This window comes from Homalodisca vitripennis, chromosome 2, assembly GCF_021130785.1.
Source record: "Homalodisca vitripennis isolate AUS2020 chromosome 2, UT_GWSS_2.1, whole genome shotgun sequence".
NCBI classification, from domain to species: domain Eukaryota; kingdom Metazoa; phylum Arthropoda; class Insecta; order Hemiptera; family Cicadellidae; genus Homalodisca; species Homalodisca vitripennis.
This window is the reverse complement of record NC_060208.1, coordinates 216495393-216522578: the sequence shown is the minus strand read 5'-3', so window position 1 is coordinate 216522578 and position 27186 is coordinate 216495393. Positions and strand designations below refer to the sequence as shown.

The window sequence follows — 27186 nt, the reverse complement described above, 5'->3', positions numbered from 1 at the left end:
ATGCATTACACATCACTGTATGACTAGATAACGCCTGACACATATGAAACTTAACACAAGTAATCACAACTACTTTAGTACAAGGTACATTACCTTTCATAACATGCATTACACATCACTGTATGACTAGATAACGCCTGACACATATGAACTTAACACAAGTATCACAACTACTTTAGTACAAGGTATGTTACCTTTTATAACATGCATTACACATCACTGTATGACTAGATAACGCGCCTGACACATATGAACTTAACACAAGTATTGTACTACTTTAGTACAAGGAATGTTACCTTTTATAACATGCATTACACATCACTGTATGACTAGATAACGCCTGACACATATGAACTTAAACACAAGTATTGTACTACTTTAGTACAAGGTATGTTTACCTTTCATAACATGCATTACACATCACTGTATGACTAGATAACGCCTGACACATATGAACTTAACACAAGTATCGTAACTACTTTAGTACAAGGTATGTTACCTTTCATAACATGCATTACACATCACTGTATGACTAGATAACGCCTGACACATATGAACTTAACACAAGTATCGTAACTATTTTAGTACAAGGTATGTTACCTTTTATAACATGCATTACACATCACTGTATGACTAGATAACGCCTGACACATATGAACTTAACACAAGTATTGTACTACTTTAGTACAAGGTATGTAACCTTTCATAAACATGCATTACACATCACTGTATGACTAGATAACGCCTGAACACATATGAACTTTAACACAAGTATTGTACTACTTTAGTACAAGGTATGTTACCTTTTATAACATGCATTACACATCACTGTATGACTAGATAACGCCTGACACATATGAACTTAACACAAGTATTGTACTACTTTAGTACAAGGTATGTTACCTTTTATAACATGCATTACACATCACTGTATGACTAGATAACGCCTGACACATATGAACTTAACACAAGTAATTGTACTACTTTAGTACAAGGTATGTTACCTTTTATAACATGCATTACACATCACTGTATGACTAGATAACGCCTGACACATATGAACTTAACACAAGTATTGTACTACTTTAGTACAAGGTATGTTACCTTTCATAACATGCATTACACATCACTGTATGACTAGATAACGCCTGACACATATGAACTTAACACAAGTATTGTACTACTTTAGTACAAGGTATGTTACCTTTTATAACATGCATTACACATCACTGTATGACTAGATAACGCCTGACACATATGAAACTTAACACAAGTATTGTACTACTTTAGTACAAGGTACGTTACCTTTCATAACATGCATTACACATCACTGTATGACCAGATATTGCCAGACACATATGAACTTAACAATATTCCTTACTAAACAATATTATTGAGTTTTCTACACATAATATAGCAATGACAGAAAGGATTGATTCAATTGAATTTTGAGTTCAGCTCCAGTTATTTCTTTAGCTCTCTTCAGATGAACATGACCAGGAGTCAAGTTTGAGACAGCGTCAGATACCAGATGCTGCAATAAAAGAAAGGTGAATTGGAGCTGAACTCAAAATTCAATTAAATCAACCCTTCCTACCATAGCTACGTTATGTGTATATTTGGATTGTCTTTATACAAAGTCTTAATTAGTTTTCGCTTAAAAATTCTCTTCATTACACTCTTTTATTATTCATGTGTCAACTTTATCCCAGTTACAGATTTTCAGAACAGCAATGTTGACCAACTTTAAACTTTTCCCCGTAATGTCATTGTGTTCATTAATTATCTTTAAGCTACATTTAGTGGCCTTTTTCTAACCTGTGTATTCCTTTACACAAGAGCAAATTATGATGTAAACACATTTTTTCTGTGCTTTTTTTCATTTGGCTTTTAAGAGAAGTTGTCTATGTGTGTTCTATGTACTATACATGGTTTTAGTGTTTATATATTTAAAAATTACCCTCCTGTTCTTCGATAACCCTTGCACATCACAAGCACACACAACTGTTTTTAAATTTCTGAACCTCAACCACTAGTTGACACCAGCATAGATAATTGTGTATCTCCATTTCATAGATTGGATTATTGTTTCACAATTGCCATGCTGCATTTAATTCATGTTTCCAAGTTAATACAAGAATATATTTGTTAATTTGTTTCACACCTCAGAGGAAACTCAAAGCTGCCGATATCTTTTTTTGTTATCTACCATTAGAGTATTGGGAACCCCTAGCACCAAGCTTTTCCACTACAATTTAATGCACCAAACTCCACTAATTTTGAGGGAAATGTTCTAAAAATCCATAACTATGAAACAATTTTCACATATTTTGTTGCTTATTTTTAAATCAGTTCATCAACCACAAGACTAGGCCTACCACAAGTTCCTCATCATGAACATAGGCATGGCCATTTTGGAAAACAAATTCACAATTGCCTTTCACTCCTTATTCTTTTTACATTCTCATCACAAAAATGACTACAAATTTCAATTGGTTTTTATCAACAAAGACAGAACAGATCTCACAAGTGACAGGATTTGTTGTTGTAGTGCACATTTTAACATATCACAGAGAGCAAATTAGGAGGGGGCATGTCAGCATATATCACTGCTGGATGCTACTGTGTGTTTGTTTTGACACCAAGATCGTGGCTCTAGCTCCGCCTCACCAGTATGATATATTATTAAAACATATGTGGACAACCCTTGCATTTCACAGATTGTAAATTTAGTGTAAAGGGATTGCTTGCATTTTTAATCTCTTTACTGAAACTACATACTTACAGTGTGACACAGCACATTTTCGTGATAAAGATAAAAACCACTCACCCACTTTTCTGGTCTCTTTCTTCGTATGTTGTTTCACAAATATTGCAGTACACCCATATAAAATTCAGAGTTCATAGTTGTTCCCCTTGGAACGAACTCTGTCGCACTATCCCCTTACTAGCAAAAAAAACAATGAACATGACCTTGATGTTTGATTTTGACTGACGTGCCTCTTCAGGGCGAGAGGATGCATTGGTTTTACATTGGACATTTTGGTCTCAAGGTCATATCCATATACCAAACTTTCATCACTAGTTACAATTTTGGTCATGAAGTCCAGATCTGCTTGAAGACGAAATCCATGATCAACAGGCACGATGAACACGACCTCACTGTAACAGTCGACTGATAAGCTGTAGCGTGTTGAAACTTGTTGCTGCCTTTCTCAACAAATCACGCTACTACCCAAATTATATCATATGGATGTAGCGACAGCGGTTGCCACTATACAAATTCATTCACTGTATTTTTTTACCACACTTCATATCTATAATTTGTGTTGTGCAGCATAAAGGCCAGTTGACCTTTCTTGGTAAATATATCCAAATTACAAAAGTTTTGGCAGGCCTGCATACACATTTGTGTAGCCAAGACATTTTTTCGGGGAGGGCCCATAACAGGAGTATGGGGTGTTATAACCACCAGAAAAAAGACAGTCCGGGCGTGTTCCCTCAGTAAGTTTAAAAAATACAATGGCTAAACACTACTTTTGGGCAAGAATTTATTGTATGAAACCTTTTATTAATTCAAAGTTAATACTGAGAAACAAATAAAAAAAAAAAAAAACTTTATTCAAGTTAGAATAGCAATTTGGTTCAAAAAGTTGAAGTAAACATGTAAGTTTCCTGAGTTCATCTTATAACAAAGATTCCACATCCCTGATCTTGCCACCTCGTCTGCTGTTAGGAAAACTGGGTAATGCACTGATAATGGAGTTAGTCCCGATTATTTTCCATGGAATTTCTAAGGTACGTTTTAATCTCTTCAGTGACAAAAATTATCTCTCAACTTCAGCTATAGATACTAGCAAAGTCTTACGAGAATCCGCAACAAGTAGTTTATGTTAGGGTAGAAAAGTTGATCACAGTTGTCCAAGATGGCCATAATTTGTTTTAGTTTATCATTGTCTTGTCATCACACCACTTTGAAGAGCTGGAATGAGCTCCAAAAATGTCACTCAATGAACCTAGTCTCACACAATCCCAAAAGGCGAGTTTTTTTACTTTTAGAGACTAGATTAGAAATGTTGGTCTTCAATGCATCACTAGCCAGCACATTATTCCTAAGAATATCTTATATATAATTTATAATAGGTACCAGATAGTTTCTTACCAAGGAACGTTAAGTGAATCACTTAAAACCAAATTTAACCTGTGAGCGGTACAGTGAACATGTACATAGCCTTTGGATATGGATACTGAAATCTTTGATAGTCACTAGATATATGTCCACTGAATGTGGAGCATCCATCGTTGCCTTGGCCAACGAGTTTAGTCATATCTAAGCCCAATGTATCTATTTACAAAATAACTGTGAAAATATGTTTGGCAGACTAATCAACGATCTGTATAAAAGAAAGAAAATCCTCTTTTAGAACTGGCTTGGCATCTTTTGTAAAGTAGCGAATGCATAACGAAAATTGCATCTTTCCTGAGACGTACATTGTTTCATCATCTAGGATTGAAGATCAATCACTATTAATTATCTCTTGTTTGAGTTTTTTTGAATCAAATTTCCAAAACCATCAATAATCTCGTTTTGCACATCAAATAAGCTGTGTTTTGCACACACACTTATTTAAACACTGCTTGAATGTTTCATCAGTTTCAGCATGAAGTCTAAGTAAGGCTCTGAACTTTTCATTTTTATTTTTTATAGTTAGCGGCCTACAGTGATTTCTAAATAAATGACCATGACGGATTTCATTTTCTCCACAAAATATGATGGTATCAACAATGGACCTTAAGTACTAAGGATTTTGCTCCTTTCTTTGGCCATTTGAATGTCAAGAAGTTTTCAGCAGTGATTGTTGAAAATTTATGGTGGTCCAAATTAGCATGAGCTGTGAACTTTTCTGTTGCGTTTTTCCATTTTCTAAATGGAGCAGCCACCTGAAACCCCATTTTTTTGAGTTCCTTTGCCAATATATTCAGGTCCAAAAGCAATGCAATTTTTATAATAAGCACCATCTTTCTCCTTAGAATATGCAAAACAATGCCACTTTTCTAACCAGCTTTTTTGAATCTTACGTTTATTATTGTTGTTCTCTTATAGAGTGATTAAATATCTTTTCGGGAACAAACAGTTCAGTCAAAATCTTGTGCTTTAATAAATCACTGGTCTAACGACCTTTTCACTGTCATACAGATTTTTAGATATTACACCTATGTCAAAAGAAGTAGAGTATTTTCTTAAATCCAGTTCTGAGTCATCATAGGCAGCAGATATTGGAGGGCAAAGCGGATTGTCACAGTCGGTGCTTCATACTCAGGAATACATTCAGTCTTTACTACATTAGCTTTAAAGAACTGGTTGATTGTGCATCTTTTCATAATTGCAAATAAAATAAAATTAAAACTACACAGTTAGATGTAAATTAAAACAGTGTAAGTCACAAACAGTAATGAAAACAAGCTTATCACTCAATGGATGGGTAAAGTGTGTAGTAACAGCCGCTGCTTGCAAATGATGAGCATTGGTCATGGCCGACCTCTGACGGAAACACCGTTCTCCCTCGTATCCTCTTTGCACCACGCCAGCGAACCCCACCAACCACGCATAGTTTGCTTATCTTAACTTAATGCAAAAACCCTGGCTACGCCACTGTAATTCTGTGTTGTACAGCATAAAAGCCAGTTGACCTTTCTTGGTAAATACATTCAACTTATTAAAGATTTGGTAGGTATATCTGTATTGATCAATTTGGACTAATGATTATACTCTACAAGTATTATCATTAACTGATTTAAAATTATGTCTTTGTTTCTGGTTCTCTTTTTGATGATAAATACTTTGAGAGTCTGTGGTCCTCACAATTTTAGTATTGTTTTCTTTTATTTACAATCCTTCACAGTGGCGTAACTAGGATTTGGCTATGTGGAGGAGGGGATGAATTTGATTGGAGAACACACCATACCAAAGGGTATGGAATAAATCTGCATTTGAATGAATTAGTGGGGTCTTGATTAAGGTAAAACGTTTAACTCCTATTTTCAAAACAAATTGAATTGTTACAAATTATTTTTTTAATTTTTAGGGCTCTTTGGAGAGGGGGTTCTATCCCCTTCATCCCTCTGTAATCACACCACTGATCCCTAGATGACCATGGAAGTATACCTGGATTGTGGACATTAGCCATTGTTATTTGTGAAAAAAGACTGAAACACTAGTTGAATTTGAATTTTAAACAAATCAGGTTCTTGGCATTCATAGAGTTTAGGTAGTAGTTACTATTACCAATACCTCCCAGTATATAAATTTGATCATATATTTTCGAAACTATGTCCAATTTACACTGTCTTGAACAGTGATTTGACATAGTCGAGATGCGCATTATTGTTCCATTGCTTGGGCTAACATAATGTATGAGATTTATATTTCTATCCAGCCAAGCTTAAAATTTGGCATTTGAATGTTTTTGGAACAATTTTTGAGCACTGGTTTAAATAAATCTGTTGATCTGATTCCCTTATATCTGCTGAGGATTATAAAAATGCAATACAACTGTAATTATTAATACTCACAGTTTTCTCTTCGGCTTTCATCATCTTCACTGTTGCCTCTGTCCCTCTTGTCTCACTGATGGGATTGCATTCTTTGTAACATGTCCTATATCACTTATATCCAATATTTTACTGGGAGAGTTGAGATCGAAAGATCCCCATAGCAAGATGATTTTACCAATAATGTGTAATTTTTCCAAACACGTTTCATAGTATATATAAATTTTCTTGATACAGCGGCACCCATAATTTTGAAAATTTCATTGCCAACTGAGGATAAACATACGAGATAAATGTAGTCTCATACATTTGTTGAATTTCATCCGTGCATAACAGTTTTATCACAGCAATAAAAATTGCTGAGCTGTGTGCCTAGAACAGATCTAATGGCTGTACTGTTTAGGGCTGATAACCTACATAAGACCAGTGTTATAAAATGTAAAACATTTCAGTAACCATTTGGCTAAACTGTGAAAATTTTGATGAATAGTTTTAAAGTCGTAGGAATACAATAGTCCCTTTACAGTCCGGCCCTGCGCCAGTGCTCCCAGTAATCCGGCCAGTAAACAAAGGCAGTGTGTCTTCATAGCCATCAATCAGCAATCCCAGCTCGTAACAACAGTGTATTTAACAGCATTGTTTTTCTGTTTTCGAATAGTGTACATATAATATAGAAAGTTTCTGAGATATGGTGTGAGATGGTGATTTTATTTTTTGCTTACTGTATTGTTCATAATTTATTGGAGGTTACTGATTGCAGTGTGTTAAGTTGATAAATTTTGTACTGTATACATGATAGTGCAATGATAGTAACACAGTGAGGTTGCACTGTACTGTGACTTTATTTGTGGTTTGAAATATTATCTGATATTCCACATTAATTTTGTATGATTGACTACTTAACACCACTCAATTTGTTTACTTAACACCACTCCACCACCCACTACTGTATCAGATAAACACTCCTCAAATTTCCACTACAACAGCCAACACTCCACAAATCTCTGCTCCTACAACTATCACTCCCTCAAACACTCCTCCACCAACCACAACTATCTCTTCCCATGTACAGCAACAAAGTAATCAAAAGGACTGTTTTTTAGGCTTATGCAAATAAATGTTTGTTGTATAAGGAACAAAATTTTAGAAATAGAAGATTTATGTCAAGAAAAGAAATTAAATTTAATGTGGCATATCAGAGCATTGGTTGGAAGATAATCAAATAAATCTGTTTGTTCCAAAAAATGTATATACCTGCTCATGTTGTGTGCAGAAAAGTAAGAAAAATGGAGGTGTAGGTATTTACATTTTAAATTCTATTAAATACAATATTGTATAATGTATCAACATTTTACTCTGAGACACACTTTGAATGCTGTTGTATTAAATTATTGGAAGCAAATGTCGTTATATTTAGCATATATAGGTCTCCCGAAGTGGTGATGTCGACAGTTTTTTCTCAATAGTTTTGAAAATTCTGTAAAAAAGTTACAAAAGAATAATCAAAAACTCATCGTAGCTGGTGATTTTAATATAGAAAATGGGTAACAAAAGTAAAATTAATGCAGTTTCCTTAAGATTTTTAAACCTTCTCAGAGCATTAAACCTTTTCCCTTGTAATAATCAACCGACTCGCTTAAACTCTTGTATCGATAATATTATTGTTAATTTTAATAGGAACTTATATGACATCACTCTTGGAGACCAACTGTTTTTCAGATCATGTACCACTTTTATTTTACATGTATTTGGTTGTGAGCCCTTCAGGAACTCAAAACCAATCTGGATTCAAAATATGTTAGATTACAAAAAAAAGAACATGTTTGATTTGTTTTAAAATCTAGTTTAGAAAGAGAAAATTGGCAGATGATAAATGATTTTCAACTGAACAAAATTAATGTACAAACTCTATTTGACAATTTTTTTAAGACCTATGTAAATCTATGGCACTTTTGCTCTCCTTTAATTAAAATTTCTAACAAAACTAGCTCTAAAGGGTCTAAACTGGTAGATTGGTATACTCCTGCCTTGAGAGAAACAAAAACTAAAAATGTTAACTCTCTATACAATTTACAAAAATTCACTTAAGCGGGGGTCCTGAGCACTATCAGACTGCCTATAACATTTACTTACAGCAAAAAAGAATTTACCATAAAGAATTGGAGCAAGCAAAAAGATTAGCAGTTGAGGAGTATATTGGAAATTCCACTAACCCCTGCAAGGCAGCGTGGAAGGTGATCAGCAATGAAAATATTCTCCAACCCAGAGTAGTGAGGTCAATCTTGATCCAGATGAATTAAATACTTTTTTTCTGGACTCTATTAATCAGTTATCTAACAGAAATAGATCAAAGCCCCAACAATCCAGAACAACTATTGGGAAATACGGCAGGAAATCAACTGTCGTTCACTTGGTCAGAAATATCTTCATCTGATGTAATAAAAGTGGTTTCAAAATTCTCAAATTCAAAATCAACAGATTATTATTGGCTTTCTAATTCTATCATTAAACAAACAATTCATCTGATTAGTGAACCACTTGCTTTTGTTTTCAACAAATGCCTGTGTGAGGGATATTTTGCACCCTCGCTCAAAATTTCAAAAATAACCCCAGTTTACAAAAAAGGAGATAAAAACTTGCCCCAAAATTACAGACCTATTTCAATTATTCCTATATTTTCAAAAATATTTGAATCACTAATGTACAACCAGCTTAGTTATTTTTTTGAATCAAATAATTTACTTTCCACAAATCAACATGGTTTTCGGCTGGGTAAAATCTACCACCACTGCAGTACTTAATTTAATTGATTTATCTTTGGACGCTTTTGAAAAAAAAGAGTCAGTTTCTATAGTTTTATGTGACCTTACTAAAGCGTTTGATAGCGTTTCCATTTAATATTCTGCTAAATAAACTCAAATTTTATGGCATCGAGGATAACTCCTTAAAAATAATTCAATCTTATCTATTCAGTAGGAGTCAATTTGTTTCAATAAAAAATAAATGTTCAACTGTAAAGCCTGTCGAGAAAGGCGTGCCTCAAGGCTCAGTTCTCGGACCTTTCTTTTTTTCTAGTATATATAAATGATCTACCTCAAAATTTAAATGTTCATTTCCATTATTTATGCTGATGACACCACTTTAGTGGCCCGTCACAAACGATCTTGATTACTTAAAACAGATTACTGAACTAGCAGAAGAGCAGGCTCTTTCCTGGTTTTCTTCTAATAAATTATCTTCTAATCCTGAAAAAACACAATACCTAACTTTAAGCCTTAAACAAGAAATTAATCTGGAATCTGTTTTAAGCTTCTGGGATTTTATATAGATTCTAAGTTACAATGGTCCTCTGCATATCGAAACAGTTTTGTAAAAAAATATCAAGAGTTAATTATCTACTATGGAAATTGAAAAACTTTGTAAGCTTAGAATATTTTAAGAATGTCATATTTCGGTCTGTTTCAATCACATATACTATATGGTATACTAAGCTTGGGGCCATTCTCCCCATATAAATAATATTCTTTTATTACAGAAAAAGGTAGTTCGTAATATTGCAGGGAGTTGGTTCACTAGATCACTGTAAGCCACTTTTCATTGAACTTAAGATTCCCACAGTTGTCAATTTGTATATTTTTTCAAGTACTATTATACACTAAATCAAACCTACAGAAATTTTTCCAATTAGGAATAATATTCATCATTATAACACTAGAGGGGGGAATAAACTCAATATACTTCCTCATAGACTGGCTAAAACTGGCACCTCTTTCAAGCTAAATTGTATTAATTTTTTCAATAGGCTGCCTGATGGTGCAAAGTCTGTTAGTTTTAGACCTTTTAAACATAAAATATACAATTGGCTTCTTCAAAACCCATTTTATATAGTATAAATGAATTTTTAAATTGTAACATAGATGTTCAATTTTAACTAAATAACTTAATTTACTGTGCCTAAGATTGAATTTTTATATTTTATTGTTACTATTATAATAATTTTTTTTTCTTTTTTCTCTCTTTTTTATATATATCTATAAACTATCAAAGGGATGTCTAGGTTAAACTGTTTCGTAATAGTTATATTTATAATGATTCTCATTCTGTACTTTCTCGTTATTATTCTTGCAATATTTATATAACTAACAAACTAGGTTGACTTTGCCTATTCAATGTAAATTGTCAATGGCAATAAAATTCTTGATTCTTGACTACTGGAACTTGGACTTAACTACAAAGTCATAGGACAAGATTTTAGTTCAGAGAAATAACGGATCTGACTTAATTTCTAAAACTGTTCCACGGGGATCTGTTATTAGACCTTTATTATTACTGTAAATGATTTTGCTTTTAGTGTTCTCCATCAATACTGTGCAGAGATAATGCAACGGTTTGAGTTGCAATACAAATTTAGTAAAATTTATTAACAAAGAGAATCATTCTTTAAAAATAGCTCTAGGACAGTTAAATGAAAATCATATCAGATAGCAAATAAACGTTCTCTTTTAACTATTCCATTTACACAGACAGACATTCAGTATACATTCTGGTAGTTAAGTTGGGTTTGTTGTGTTGACCAACCATGAAAAATTACACAGATTTCTTCTTAAAAAAAATTAATAATAGTGCTACTGATAATATTCAATTTGATTATAGCTTTTTATTTCCTAAATGACAAAGACAATCAACTGTAGTATTTATTACACATATTGCTTTCACATTGCAAATGCATTAGTCTCTAGAAAACTCTCAAATTTGTATATATTGCTGTTTAATCAACGTGAAGAAATCTCTATATTACTTTTTGATCAGAAAAGATATAGTTATTTGTTATAAGAAATGTACTCATTGACTATCAATAAGATTAGAAAAAGCTAGAAGTATTCACATTTATATGAAGATAGCACTATTTAATCTGATTTTAAATTAGAACAACTAAGACTGTAATCTCTGTCAATTTTTAAATTTTAACTTTAATTTACAACTCTTTCTTCTCTAGTATAAATTAATGTCTGTATATATTTTTACTATGGCAATTGATGAAAATTTTAAGTTTTAGTGTATGTTGTTTAAATTTGGCATATAATATTCTATATTATATTAGCAAATATAGTTAACACACAAATATGAATATAGCATTTTAATCCTTTTAGGAACCCCCTTGTGACACTTGAGAAGAAGTCTAAATGCTCAGATGCTGCATTTCAGTCTACAAGTAGGACACAACTATAATATACAATCAATCTCAAATATCCAAGTGATTTGCAAACCTTATTTTCTACATAATTAATACTAATTGGTTAACTCTAAGTAAGAAATCCATTCAATTATCTAATTACTGTATTTCTCATCATCCCAAAATACTCACTGATAAAAACTGACACCAATTATTTGGAAGCAATAAGATGTTTTCACCTTCATAATGTTAAGCCAGCAGGCATTTTAGTGTGTAAATTGTCTCTTTTATACTATTATATGTGAACTTTTGAGAAATATGAAAATAAAAATCAACCCTTTCTTTAGCTAGTAAAATAAAATAATATTAAAACTGCTTGTAATTTGACATGGTAAATCAATCAAATTCTGCACCTGAATTAATTCAATTTTATAATCTTCACTTGATGCTAGATTTTTTTGGTAAAATGTGGAAATAAAAAATAAAATGTTACTTCAAATTTTGGGTTCAATCATATTTGATAGCAGTAGTGTGATTAAGGGAAGGGCAAGAGGATTAGAGTCCTTCCCAAAAGCCCTAAAAATTAAAAAAATATGGATAACAGTAATCTAACTTGTCCCAAACACAGCAGATAAACGTTTTACTTTGATTTAGGATTATCCGATTGACTTGAATTTACATTTATTCCATAACCCCCACGGGTATGGTGTGCTCCTCAATCACAACCCCCTCCTCTAGGCCTGGTTACACCACTGTTTCATAGTAATCTGCAGAAAAACGAAGGCAAATCAAAATTATATGATAAGTTATGAATTGTTTTAAAAACCTTTGAAAATATTACTAAATAAACAAATTCTAACCGTAGTGACTAAAACAAACCAAAGCTAATTAATCCCTAGTGACCTCAATGTTGGATAATTGGTGGCAATACAAACTGGGCATACTTTTGAATGCTTCACTTTTTCCTCGTCTTCAGCACAGAAAAACACGTGTAGACTTTAATTTTGAATGATCATTAACATCTCTCCAAGAAAATCAAATGATAAAAATCTTCATCAACTCTCGGAAATCAGTATAAATGGTCCTTTTACCAGCAGGTAACCATTAAATTTTATATTTGTGTCAACAGACTTCAATGGATGTTTTTAAACAATCTGCTTATCTCTACTGATCACTGATAACATAAAATATTCAAAAACCTGGTGCACAATTTGATTTAAACACTTGTGAAAAGTTTTGAATATTATTTTGACAACTCTGTGAGCTTATGTGACATGAACTCAGTCACAATAAAATCCAACCCAACACCAGTGATTTTCTAAATCATTATAAACATTGCTTTCTATACATATTATATTAACAAGTACATTTACTCTCTCTACAACTGATGTAATATTACAGCTATGCAGCATCTGTTTTAAGGCACAACTTACAGGGGCAGTTCTTAAAAAATAATTTTCATTATAAATCATTGTGGTAAATTATTATGGTAAAATTTTGTCTAAAGTAGTAAATTGTATTGTATAAATGAAATTTGACATTTTTAGTATAAATTTCACAAACTGACAAATACTACAAGGTTCAGAGGCATAGAACTTAAGGCCCTTATTAAGACCATATTCTAGGTGTCTCACATAATTTTGAAAAAACAACTGAAAAAATTAAATTTCTCTGAAGAAATAAACATAGATCTTATGTAAATTTCATTATATGTGGCTGCATAGTAACAATAAAATTATATTTTGTCGGTTATTTTTTATATCACACCAGTTTTAATTGTACCAGCATGCAATTTTCAATATTATTATAATAACATTAACATTTTGTGTGCTAAGAGACAGAAATGCAGTCAACTACACAATCCAATTACTGTATCAGCGCTGTTATTGCCTGTGCTTTGAGATGCGGTGGAATCGCTGACTGATCGTGGACTATAATGACAATTTCTCAAACACATGGCCGTTAAAACATTTTTCTTCACAATCTCATTAGTGGGGATGAAACATGGTGTTTTGAGTACATTCCTAAAACAAATTTCAAAGCTGCAATAGCTAATTCCCGGTTGTAATCCCCAAATTGAGAAAGCCAAAAGTGAAAATGATGCATAGGTCAGAGTTTCTTCTCAAGGTAGGGCAAATCGTGAATGCTACCTACAATGTTGACGTGCTAGAAAAATTTCGCCTGAGACAGAAATAAAGATCGCCACTATTAAATTACACTGCTCCAAGTCATATAGGTTTGAGGGCTTAGAACTTTGCTGCAATTCTCATACAGTCCAAAAATGGCTTCGCCGAACTTCTTTCTCTTCCTAAAGGTCAAAATCATCCTGAAAGAAATTTGATTTGTTGGTTGAACCCATTCAAGGTGCCGTGACAAAGGGTTCTTGTCGAGGTTCTTTACGAAGACTTCAAGGACGCACACTGTGCTTAGCATTTTTGCTGGAAAATGTGTAGATGCCCAAAGGAACTACTATGAATGATATAAAAAGTAATATTTACAGTGAATCTATTGGTTAAAAAATTACATTACTTTCCAGATACTCCTCATACTTTGAACATTAGTGCGTTTTGGAATTTTGAATATTTATAAGAACAAAATATGTACTCTGAGAAAATAAAATTTTAAACATGAAATGGAGTGCTCTTATATTTATAAGTTCAAAACAAATGTCTATTTTGACATTAACATAATCTACATGATAAATTAAACTGAGAACTAATAACCTAAAGTATATCCACTAAATTTTCTGACATGAGCTTCCATTTTTATCATTCGAGAACAACAAGATGTGACTCATTGTAGACGCTTTTTTTCTTATTGGATTTGTATAATTAGTCAAAAAAACAAACACAAGTTATGTGGGTCTGACGATCTTTTCTTTGAAAACAAAAGGCCTCACACAGATAAAATGTAATTATTGTTAGAATGTTTGTTTTTAAATGAATTAAAGACGTGACCCAAAGAATAATACTCAACTTCTGTTCTGGGACAGACAAGGTGTTCCTCTTTCTGATTTTCACGGGCATGGTGCAATAATAACTGACCGGTAATGCCAAACATGGCAAAACCTAAGGAGAGCTGTCCAAAACAAGCGCAGAGGAAATTTGTCTTCCAAAAATTTGCTTTTGCATGACAATGCCCGACCTCACATGCCAAACTGTACCCAAGAACACTTCAACTCATTCAACTGGGAAGGCTTTTCTCATTCCCTCTAAAGTCCTGATCTTGCTCCAAATGATTTTCACTTGTTCCTGAAAGTGAAGACCTGGCTAACAACACAACATTTTGACAATGATGAGGAGCTCCAGTTACGCGTGATTTAGTGGCTGAGATCACAGGTGGCAGAGTTGTATTACACAGGAATTTGAAAGTTTGTCCACCATGATAAGTGCCTGAATTTGTATGTTGGAAAATAGTATTTTAGTTCCTCTTTCACATGTATTTAATAAAATGTTTTTCTTGATCTTCGTTTTTTTTTAATCCAAAACATTTCTTCCTTTCTGAAAAGCCTTTGTAGCTACGTTTAATACGCATCTGGTAGTGTCACAGTGAAGGTTGCTATGCCATTTGAAGTGCTCTAAACTAGCGTTCAAAATGAATGCTGCAATTAACTCTCCATTGACTGTGACGTAAATAGTGTCACTGCATTTCTTTTGATAAAGAAAATGAAACCAATGAAGATACATTATGCATTGTGTTCTGTACGTATAATACTGACTACAACTGCAATGTTCTCAGGATGAGTATGTGAAGCTACCATGATAAACATAATGGGGTAAATAAACATTATAACATTTTCAAATTACCACACGTCCTAGACTTTGTCAGTTTTGTTTGTAGTCATACAGATGACATTTTAAATTTCTTCAAAACCTACTCCAAACATCAATATCCATGGTGTTTTGTTATCCACAGAATTATGTATCTACGTTTTTAAGAAAAAAATTATACTATAATTAAATAACCTTATGGAGGTACTATGTATTTGTCCAAAAGGTAAATAAATGACAAAATACCAAGGTGTACAGTGTTTTAATAAATCTTCTCAGTTATAAAATTTCCAAGCACAAGCATTTCCTGGACATTACACTCAACTTCACTAGTAATTCTCTAAACTAGTTACATTACATCTACAGCATAACATTTACCCTAAGTGGAAGCTGGATTTAAATGAAATATACTTAAATTCAAACAAAATCAACAAGCTGAATATACACAAAAATTTATAACATGAAAATAAATTATTTGAAACAAACTTTATTATTTTATAGTTGAACTTAACAGTGTGCATAAACTAAATCTTCACCTTCCTCAAGTATTTTTACACTTAAAATTGAAGTAAACAAATTAAAAAGTTAATTCCCTTACAAAATGAAACTTAATTTTAGTAAATAAAATTTTATAGCTTATTTTGTGTCTTGTTAACACACTAAATATAAGGCTCACTTCTGACAGCAATTTCGATGATTGCCAAAATGCTTTGAATGATTGAAACCAAGAGATTTTAGAAACATTTATTTTACTTTAATGTTTTACTGTTGTTTTGAAATAGAAATCAACAACAAATAACAGATTATAAAGAAACTGAAATCCTGCACAAAAGAAAATATTTTAGATACAAATAAAAAATTACAGACAAGATGTGATCTAATAGTATATGACAAGAACATGTTTCAAGGTCTTTATTGAGTAAGTTGTACATAAGTCATTTTAAAACATTAAGAAAAGAAACTTTTTAATTTCACTATCATTAAATACAGAGTATTTAATTTAATTTATAAGATAAAATGACCGTGCTCCATGTTATACTGCATCTAGTTGACTTTCAAAAATAAAAAAAACTACATCTAATAAAATTTTTTTTCAACAGTTTTGTAAAATCTTCAATAATTCCTTTAATTTTCTACTGTGTGATGTAGTTAATAAACTTGAACGTGTAATTTTTAAACACAAAAAACATCTATAATACTTTTGAGATTCAACATTAATATGCACAATACGTTTTTGAGGAAAAACATTGACAAACAAGGGTGATCATCTGGTTTCCCATACTACTCTAGTAACAATAGCTTCACCATTCCCAAATTATAATAATAAATTTGAATATCTTATTATATCTAGAAGTATTATTTGATTATTCCTTTAAGAAAACACAACATTACATTATATTAAACAGGAGCATTTATTTACTTTTTTATCATTGATGTTAACACTATTATTAAATAATAAAAAAAACTTCTTAAGTTTTTCACATTTTAGTTAATGCTTCTAAAAGGACTAAAAGATATAATTAACTTAATTATTTGAGCAATAAATATTTTAAATCAGAGAATATAGATTTACTGCTAAATTACCAACATTAATTGATTTTTAATTCTTAAACAGATACTGAAATATTGAACACTAAAAAAATTAAAAGCTGCCTTAAAAAGAAATAAGCAATAATTGCATTTGACATACCATGCTTTAGCATGAAGTTTATTCATTACAGTAAACTTTTGTTGATTCTTCATCACTCTTTTTTTTGTTTCATGTTAATGTTAAATGTACTTATTATCAACAATGCTTTTTAAAAATACACAATTATTTTTAAATGAGAGTGGACTTTACATTACTTTTCTTAAAAAAAAAGAAAGGAACATTGATTCTATTTTATCTGTATAGTTATAAAAAGCATAGCTGCCAAAGGTACAATTTGGATAATTAATTGACTTGTCTACGAGACCACAGTAAACACTGAACTTACACAGTTTTCTGTTAAAATTTAACTTGGGTTAGATTACAGTTATATTGTTACTTTTCCTACACATAAAATATATTTGCCCTAGGAAATATAAGGTTACATATAACGAAGTCACGTTATACATCTGAGTACAGCTCACCTTTTTCATTCCAGCCCCGTGAATTTGTCAGAATAAACCAAAATTAACTATATTTAAAGTTTAGTTGGTAGCTGGTATCAATTCATCAAGTAATGCTGGAGTGTGCTAAACAATTTGTATCACACTAAATAGTTTTGCTTAATTCCTCTAAACATATAGTATATTCCCTGGGATATGGTAGTTGAAATCCAGACATATTTTATTGTACATAATAAAAGAACTCGTTTTACTATTCAATGGTTATTAAAAAAAAAGTTTGTTACAGTTACAGAAAGTAGATTTGAACAGGTGTGATAGGTACAGTTAAAATCTACCAGAAATATATAATCTTTTTTGTGAGTTACCAATGACCAAAATACACCTGATCCAACCTAATAACTTCTAAATAATGTAATACTTTTTCAGTATATTCTTTTGCTAGTATAGTTGTAGGTTTTTCCAGCAGAACAGACTTAACACTACGTTAACACTTTGTGACAACAGAAATTACAGTACTTTTTAAAATTACAGTGCAATTTCGACCAAAAATGAAAAATGCCCATACATTTTTTTAGATAAACATGTTCTGGAGTGATAAATAAGAGCCCATAAACATATTTTAATGTATAAAATGTAGCCGGTTAATATTAAGAGAGTATTCGAGAACCATTGTTCGACCAGTGGGACATGACATTTCTAATAGACAGCATAACCCACTGGTGGGTTACGCCGTCGCGAAGGTGATAATTAATTTGAAAATATATTTAAAGAGATATTGCAACCTACTGCTAGATCTACACTATCTACCAATTCATTATTTATTTTTTCAAGTAGATATTATTCATACCTTATTCAAAAAATTATTGTGATTCTATCTGCATGATTTTATATATAATATAATAAATCAAGTCAATTTTTGAAACACAGTAAATATTTTTGGGGAAAATTTACTTTTTATTCAGCACTTAATTTCTTGCAGTATGACTAAGCAACAATAGGTCACGCAAATAATAAAATAGAATTAAAATGTTTAAATGGTTTTACAAATTGTAAAATCTGTCTTGGGTTTTCTTAATACGAAATACAAATATTATTTTTAATCTTATAAATAATACAAATGTGTTTGAAGGCCTATTGTATCATAACATCAAGCCAAAACATGTCTGTCTTATGCAAAGTAAAGAAATAGGCCTACCAATTTGACAAGTAAAACAGGACTGTTATAAAATAATATTTTTTTAAAGTGCAGGATAACTTTTGGCCAGTTATAAATGCCTTTTGAATACTGTATCCTTCGGTTGTAATAAACTAAAACATAAATCAGGCAGTTTTATTTTTTTCTGGTAATATATGGAAAGTTCTAATATTTATTTTATAAATGAAACAACCGTTAAATTATACAGTCCTATTTCAACTGGGTAATACCACAGTTATATTTGAATTGAATTTTGTTGGCAGTATGACATGCTGTGTATGCTATATCAAACACAGGGAAACTATAATTTGTGTTTTATAACAGATGCTGCATAGGTATCATCAGGAAAATGTTTCTCGCTATTTTCTCAAAGCCACTTTTCTCGTTAATATTTTGGAAAAAATATTAATAAATACTGTTTAATGAGGTTAATTTTATTACAAGCAAATAAAACAATAATGATAATTTCAAACCAAGTATCTGTCGACAGGTTTCTAAATTTCATTGGGTATATTAGAGATTAGTTGCAACTTCTTTGTAATTGTAATATTTTAGATTAGAATAATAACAAAATATTTACATAAATATTCAAAAAGATTTTCTAAACGAATAGTAAGGAAAATAACAAAACTTATCTGTTGATGGGTGATTCACTCAATAAATGAAATACTTATGTGAAGACATAATATTCTCTTGTGAAAGATTGCTTATCTAATACACAAGAAACTGGGAAAAAGAACTGTCAGCAGGTACAGTGAGATATAACAAACAATTTACTTTTACTTACTTAAACGTATTTGCTCCTGAGTTGCAAGGAATATTTCAACAGGAATACTGTTCATTTAATAAGAGGGTTTCTTATAAAAACTATGTCATTTCCTAAAATTTTAAATTTGTACAGTCACGATTAAATCAGCAGGTCAACTGCTAATTGTTAATTAATTCAATGACTAACAATTATTAGGAAAGTTGTAAAAGTCAACACTTCCCTTCACGAGAGGACTTAATTACGACGAACTTACACTGTACTCGGCCGACGGTGGGTTGCTCTCCTCAGCTGTGTCGTTATCACCATCAACATCACCTTCTCCGTCCACTTCCTCCTCCGTTTTCTTCTCAGGGGGCGGGTCTGGTTCATCATTTAAGTCTGATGCATCATTCGAGTTCTCCTCTTTCACCTCTTTTGCTTTCTTTCCTCTCGGCTTCCTCGGTTTGGGCGTTCCTTTCTCCTTCTTGGGCTTAGGTTCTTTTGGTGTTTTTGATTTTGACTCTCTCTGTTTTCTAGGCTTTCTGGGCGGTTTTTCTGTTTTTACTTTCTTCTTGGGTGAGGCAGCTTTACCTTTTTTGGGTGCCCAATCATCTTCACTTTCTGAATCGTTTTTTCTCTTTTTAGAATAGTAACCATCAAATGAATCTTCACTGTCAGAAAACATTACAGGAACTGAAAATAAAAAGTTGTATCAAAATTGCGAAAAATTTGAAAATTCATTTTAACATGCAATACATGTCCTCAAAACAATCTCATCTAATTTAAGATATACTTAAAATCAATCTATAAAAAACTGTGTTAAATTTGATAATGTTATTATGAATACATCTTATAGTTGGATATTAAACGTTAATATACAGGCATTATTATGCTTCATGAGAAAACCAGTATAAAGTATTAGTGACAAAACTGACATAAAAGCACTTAACCCTTTAACATAACACATATCACACCCTTTAACATGTGTGATATGAGTGCAGTTCTGTAGACAGTACAGTATTTCTAAGCCTTGCATCGATGGCAATTGAATGTATTTCAAGCTGTTATTTGCCTCACTTGATGGAGGACAACTTTTTCTATCTTATTGCTATTACTAAGATATTTTATCTAGCTGATTTTTTAAACCAAACAAATGATTAAATTAGCTAATCGTTTCAACAATATAGAGTGCAATGATCGCTTCTGTTTAGAATGGCTCAAGATTATTTACACTGTATTCATTACAAATTGTTAAGAATTAGTTTTAAAGATATTAGTGCAGGATAACGTGCCTCGTGTGAAATTGAGCTTTGCACCTGTCTTAATTATTAAAATGTATTTTTATTATATGCAAACATTTAGAAAACGACAGTAATGTAATAAGTGTTCCTATCATTTTATACAGTTATTTGATTACTATATTTTAAAATGTAACTTAAAATAATAACAACCAACAAAGACCAGTTTGCTGACTCAAGATGGTAGGCAAAAACAACTGGAGTGGCTGGGTATACTCCGGTTCAGGGCAAGTCCCGCACTAAAGGATGAAATTTTGTCATGTGAATGTTTTTTACGAGTACTTTTTGAGTCAATATTTTGCACAATGATCATGTTGATGAAAAAGTGGACATTGGCTGTGAGTGGGTAAAGATACCTATAACACTATTTCACATGTTTCAGTAATCGTCATATCATTCACAGCCAACATCCTTTTTGTTCAACACAATAATTGTTTATCATGTGTCTACTACGGTATCTGGTATTAACATACTTCACACTAATTATAGTACATCACCCATACAGTAGTTAATGATTCACTGCCAATATCTGTTTTGTTCATCATATGACAATTTTTTTTTATTCATCTACTACAAGACATTCTTTATTGATCTAATACTCCGCTAATTATACAAGGGCTGTTCAGAAAGCAACCTCTGTTTGATTACTGTACTGAAAATGGAGGGGGTAGCACGACCACTGTTGCATTAACGCGCATGTACAGTAAGTCAGGATCAAGTCATGTTCTACACATGTAACCCTGGCTGGATGTAGAGGGGGTGAATCAGAAGCATCAGACCATTATTGCGTGAACTTGCTCTAAGTTTTGTGCAACATAGGTTACATAACAGATTGTTTATGATATTTATTGTTTTTTAACTTAAAATAAATATTGTAAATGATTTAAAACACAGTTATTTGTCAGAGATTTGGGATCTAAATTTAGGATTACAAATACCATGTTTTAGTTTAAAAAAGCCAAAAAGAGGCATCTTAATGTTAATAAGATAATTGAATTAATACCAATTAAAAGAGGAAAACAACAGAAATAGCTACTAACTAATTTGTTAAGCGGTTAAATTCTGTTAGAAATTCAAAAGGTTGTCACTGTATTTTTCTCAATAGGTATACATTTTTCAATTTTGATCTGTTTACAGGCGAAAAATTGATAACAAGCGATATGACTGTAGATTCATCATCCAAAAAATGAAAGAATAAGAACACCTCATCTGGATTATACTGGATGGCTGGTGGGTAAACCAGACCAAAACCTTTTGTAGTCTAGGTGTCTCTGATGTAGAAACAATGCAGAGATTATTTTAAATGTCCGTCATCGACTTTGTTTTATTTCTTCAGACGGACACGGAATGAAGTCTGTGACATTGCTAGAGCTCAGACACTGTACTGAGTGAGTAGAAGGTGAAATGTAGCTTAACTAATCATTCACATTAAATCAATCCTTCCCATCATAGCTAAGTTTATGTTTAAGATAACTTACTATCAGGTTTTGCTCGTAATCTGATAGCTTTCTCACTATTTGCTGATGACTTTTCCACTTTTACATCATTCGTTGGCAGCGATGTTGAGTCGGTTGAATCATGATTGTCTTCATCAGAATTTGCTGGATCCATGTCAGACCAAATTTGCTATTGCTTTACCTGAAAAAGTAATACAATTGTTAATATTATTACAAAACTAGCAGTTACCAGCAGATTCGCACGCAATTTCATACGCTTTGCACGTGTATGAGGTCTTCTGGTTAAAGTGGATTGTATTTTCGACGTTAATGTTGAGTTTGCCTTGGTGCAGCTATCAAGAAAAGTTAGCCAAATGGAGGCAATGTCAGTAACATGTAGGCCACTCTGTCCCCATCTACTTCTCGTTATTACCCGATATATAAGTAGGTTTAGATTAGGTTACCACAAAAATGTTACTAGTAGTACCAAAGTTAGAGATAACCTTTACAAATGCTCACATGAACTAAGCTTAAACTTGGATACTATCTCAAGGGATGTTTTTCTATTTTACCAGAGTGCGGGGTGGAACAACACTATTTGATTTTCACCTAGTTTCCATCTCCTCCATACAAACTGCTTTTTCATCGCATTGTTATTGCCGGTGTCACTAGCTTACTTACAACATAAATGTGCTGCAGTAAAATAAGCGGTCACCAACACAATCGTATGATGATTATCAAATGGTATGGAATCATCGATACTCATGACCATCCAAAGAACTGAAAGCAAAATGTCAGACTAAATAACGTAAAAGATATTTCAAAGAACAATATGGTTTGGCTAGTCTTCAATCATAGAAATTAATGTATACATAAGATTAATATAATTTACAAATTAAAATACAATTACAACAAAACAATAACATTTACTTATTTCTTTTGAAGGATAAACGTGACTAATTGTGAAACAAAAACAAGGTGTACGTCACTGTTCCTGCCGCCATTAGTTAATAAAAAATAATTTTAGTTTTGAATTTATTTCCAAATATGTTTTTACTTTGAATAAATTTTGAACGGATGATGTTGAATTGAATTAAGTTTGAGGCTTAAAAAAATGTTAATATAGAGAAACTATATTTTTATATGTAAAAGAAATTAGTTTTTTTTAACGATACAATATAACTAAATGGTATTTAAAGTACTCTTGAGTCACATAGTACTATTACTTCACAGAGTAGACATATTTGATAGCGTTTCAAAAATACTTGAATGGATCACCACCAATGATCATGATTTCTCGTCGATACATATATTTTGCAAGATGCTTAGCAATGGACTCACTTCTTAGACCAGTTTTTAAAGATTTCTTTGTTTATAAAAACATTTTGAGCCAATATCTGCATATATTCATCGCCATTGTTCTTGTATTTGTCACTAACCATCTCCAACATAAACAAAATAACAACAGCTTGTACTTACGTTACTAGTCTAAATAAAGAAAGCCGACAATGATTAATCATGAATATCTATGTCAAATGTAGTATGTCAATAATATCAATATTTAAAATCGATAATCATCACCCGATTGAGTGGGTGGCCGCTATTTATACTGTGGCCATAAATAAAATAAAAACAGCTGGCAATGATTAATTGTGAATATCTATAGGACAAATTTTGTATTCAATAGTATGGATATTTTAAATCAATAATCATGATTTGGTTGTGTTGGTGGCCGCTTATTATACTGCATCCGCAAAGGTACAAAAGTAATGAACATGTGATTTTTGTCACAAGTTGTCAGAATATTTATCTTTCAAAATAGTAATTTTTACACAGCTATGTTTGTTACATTCAAATAGATACACATATACAGATTGTTCACAAAAGGGTGTCACAAAATTCTGTGGTTGATAGTACATACATCAATCAAAACAAAAATGGTTTTATAAACATAGGTCAAGAAATGTGTGGTTTAGTCGCTAGCCGTCACTTTGTAAAAAAATTATTATTTCTAGAACTAGGTAGTAAAGTTGCAGATACTGAACTTTACAAATATGTTGTAATAAATAGAAGAACAATTTTATAAAAATAGTGGTGTGATTAGCTTTAAATGAATGGCGCCTGTTGCAAAATAACAAACAAACCAGTATAGTTATTCAAAAACTGTACAAGATACCACCTAGCTAATATGTCATTTTGATAAAAATTCGAGTGGTACTTTTTTAACGAAATCTGCCAGCGCATAAGCAAGCACACAACAACAACAAGCTCGTTCGGTTTGTTTAGAAGTAGCCTATGCTTGCACAAGCTGAGATCAAGAAATATGTGATGCATATTAACTCTGACATGTTTTTTGCTCCTGGAAATTTGACTTAATTCATCATTAAATTATTACTTTTATTAGACATAAGAACAAAGCCTAGCTGGGCTTTACTATAATTTGAAATATCTATAATGAATTTTGGTTCAACACAGGTTTTTATTGTTCGGAATAGTAGTTGAGATAATTAGAAATATTGATAATTCGATTGACATGATTGCCACTTATTGTTAGGTTATATAAACATTGAATCACAAAAAGTACTTGCTTCGCAGGGACTCAAACCCGGATCTCTCACTTGCTGGGTGAGTGTGATGCTATATATATATATATACCAGCACACTCACAACAATATATTATATTCCCAAATATTATTAATCTAGACCACCTTGTTTGATTTTGATGGTTTGCATAGACCTATAGAGTATAGTTTATGAATATACCAATTTTAAAATGATTTTATAATGAAACTTTCACTGAAAACACTTAGGCTATCTAGCCTAAAAACTTTTGATTGATCTGTAAAAAGTAAATACAGATGATAATGATAATGATTAGTATATAAACATCCTAAAAATGTCCATAGCCTATGTTCCAACTTATTACTGGGGGTTTAAAAATATTACTTATGCCTTTATACATGTTATATGGATAAATCAGAAAATTATAAATATTATATTGAAGGAACATCAATTAAATTGTTATTTCATTTATTAAAATACACTAATAAAGAACACTTGGATGTAGAGGTCCTTGAAAGAAGTTTGTTTTTATTGAAGAAGCCTACTACAACTATCTTTAGTGAAAAAGTTTTTGCTTAGATATTACAAATTAGCTTTAGAATATCTAAATGCAAGGCAATAAGGCTTTAATCATGAATAGCGACAGAGAAAATGGCAATTTAGCCACTTCTAGCAATGAAAATCGAGAAATAGGCCTACACATTTGTCAATACAAGCAAGCTTCCAGCCTTCATGGTACTGTAATGGAGTCCCGCCAATATTGCCTTAACCTCGAATGCCTCAAACAACATTTGTAAATCTTATAAATCTAGTTAGTTCAAATATTTAGCAAAATTTAGAACTATTATTCCATTGGAAACTGATAAAAAGTCACTGGCCTTACCTTTAATTAAATTACACTTGTAATGAGAACTAACTAACCAGCAATATTCACGGTTTGATGTCAAACTCTAGAAGCAGTAGCAGCAGACAGAATCAGTGATGTCGATCTTTATTCAGGGAGAATGTCAAATTCGATACTATGTTTACATTATTACACAGATAGAGATATTAGTGCAAATAATAAAAATATGAAGTTTTTATATTTAAAATTAAAATTAATAAGTTAGTTTAATTGAATAGAATGTACTTACTTTTAAAATTATGTAAAAAAACAAGCGATACAACAAAAATCTGAAAAAGACAACAAAACAAAGTTCAAACTGAACAAGTTCAGTTGATGCCAACCTACAACCTAAATTACCTTAGGAATGTAGTAGAATGAAACATATATGATTGCGAATACCGTAATTTATATACGTACAATACCTTTGACACTTTATCCGTCATTAGTCACCAGAAAGTTTGAATCGGTGATACCACTGTAAGTTAAAAACATTTTAAACAGAGGCATGATTAGAAAATGCTGGTTGCGTCAGTCAGAGACCATTAATATTTAGTACACATCTATTTAGTAGCCTACACATCTATTTAGTACACATCTAACATGTTCATAGTCTGTAACACATTGATAATAATTAGATTAAAGATACGAGATGTCAATGTAGTTTTTCGCTGGTTTTCTACGATGATGATTCACTGCGCCAAGATTCCAAGCTTTCTTAGGCTTCCGACATATACAAAACAAACAAAGATGAAATGCTGATGGTAAAGGTACCTAATTAATAAAAGGGCCAGCCCCCAATAGTATCTCGGAATATTCTGCAAAGCGTATTTTCTGGTTGATAAGGACTAAGTCAAATAGTCAGATTCCATAGGCCAAATGTTACATTGCTGTTGCAATATGCAAAATTGACTGTGCACTTGGATACCCAAAAGATTTATAAAACGAGCCAGTTTAATACATACATAAGCTAGCATCACAATTCAATTGCAATTTGTAGAAATATAAATTTGTTTAAAAGTGTAACTTCCTACGTGAAATACGTTAGGAGACTACAATTTTTCTTAAATTATTGTGAACGCAATAAAGACGTTTTATTATTATTATTACTACTACAAGAACTGCATATAACATAGTGACAGAACTAACCCCATTCTAAATTACAGAGTAATAGCCAATCGCAAAGTAGCACATGATTGACACGTCTGGTGGTGGTGACTACTGTAAAAATATGTTAAAACAATATTTGGACATAATATCTATCAGAATATAAGGCCTCAGTAGTCAACCCAACTAAGCTCAAGCGGCGTTTCTCTTCACATTGAGCAGTGTGTTGCAATCGTTATTTTTCGACATTGCTCGATAGTAACGAACTTCAGATAGTTATAAATTCGATGAAACACGTTAAGCTATAGTGACTACCATTTCGGTTTTCTGGTTTACACAGCGCTAAAGCACTACTAACTCAATTAAAATCT

General features: G+C 31.9%; 1 protein-coding gene across 3 annotated transcripts in view; it reads right to left on the bottom strand.

The window, feature by feature from the left end:
- The window catches only part of LOC124355405 (S1 RNA-binding domain-containing protein 1), a 64048-nt gene extending 38031 nt beyond the window's left edge, over nucleotides 1–26017 (bottom strand). Inside the window, exons 1-3 of one of the 3 annotated variants that reach the window (XM_046806535.1) lie at nucleotides 25959–26017; nucleotides 22306–22465; nucleotides 19804–20222 (exon numbers count right to left, since the gene is read on the bottom strand). In XM_046806535.1, coding sequence (XP_046662491.1) covers nucleotides 19804–20222; nucleotides 22306–22438 — 552 coding nt within the window. In that variant the 5' untranslated portion in view covers nucleotides 22439–22465; nucleotides 25959–26017. The other 2 variants (XM_046806534.1, XM_046806536.1) reach the window with 2 other exon arrangements.
- Between the last annotated feature and the right edge of the window lie 1169 nt (nucleotides 26018–27186).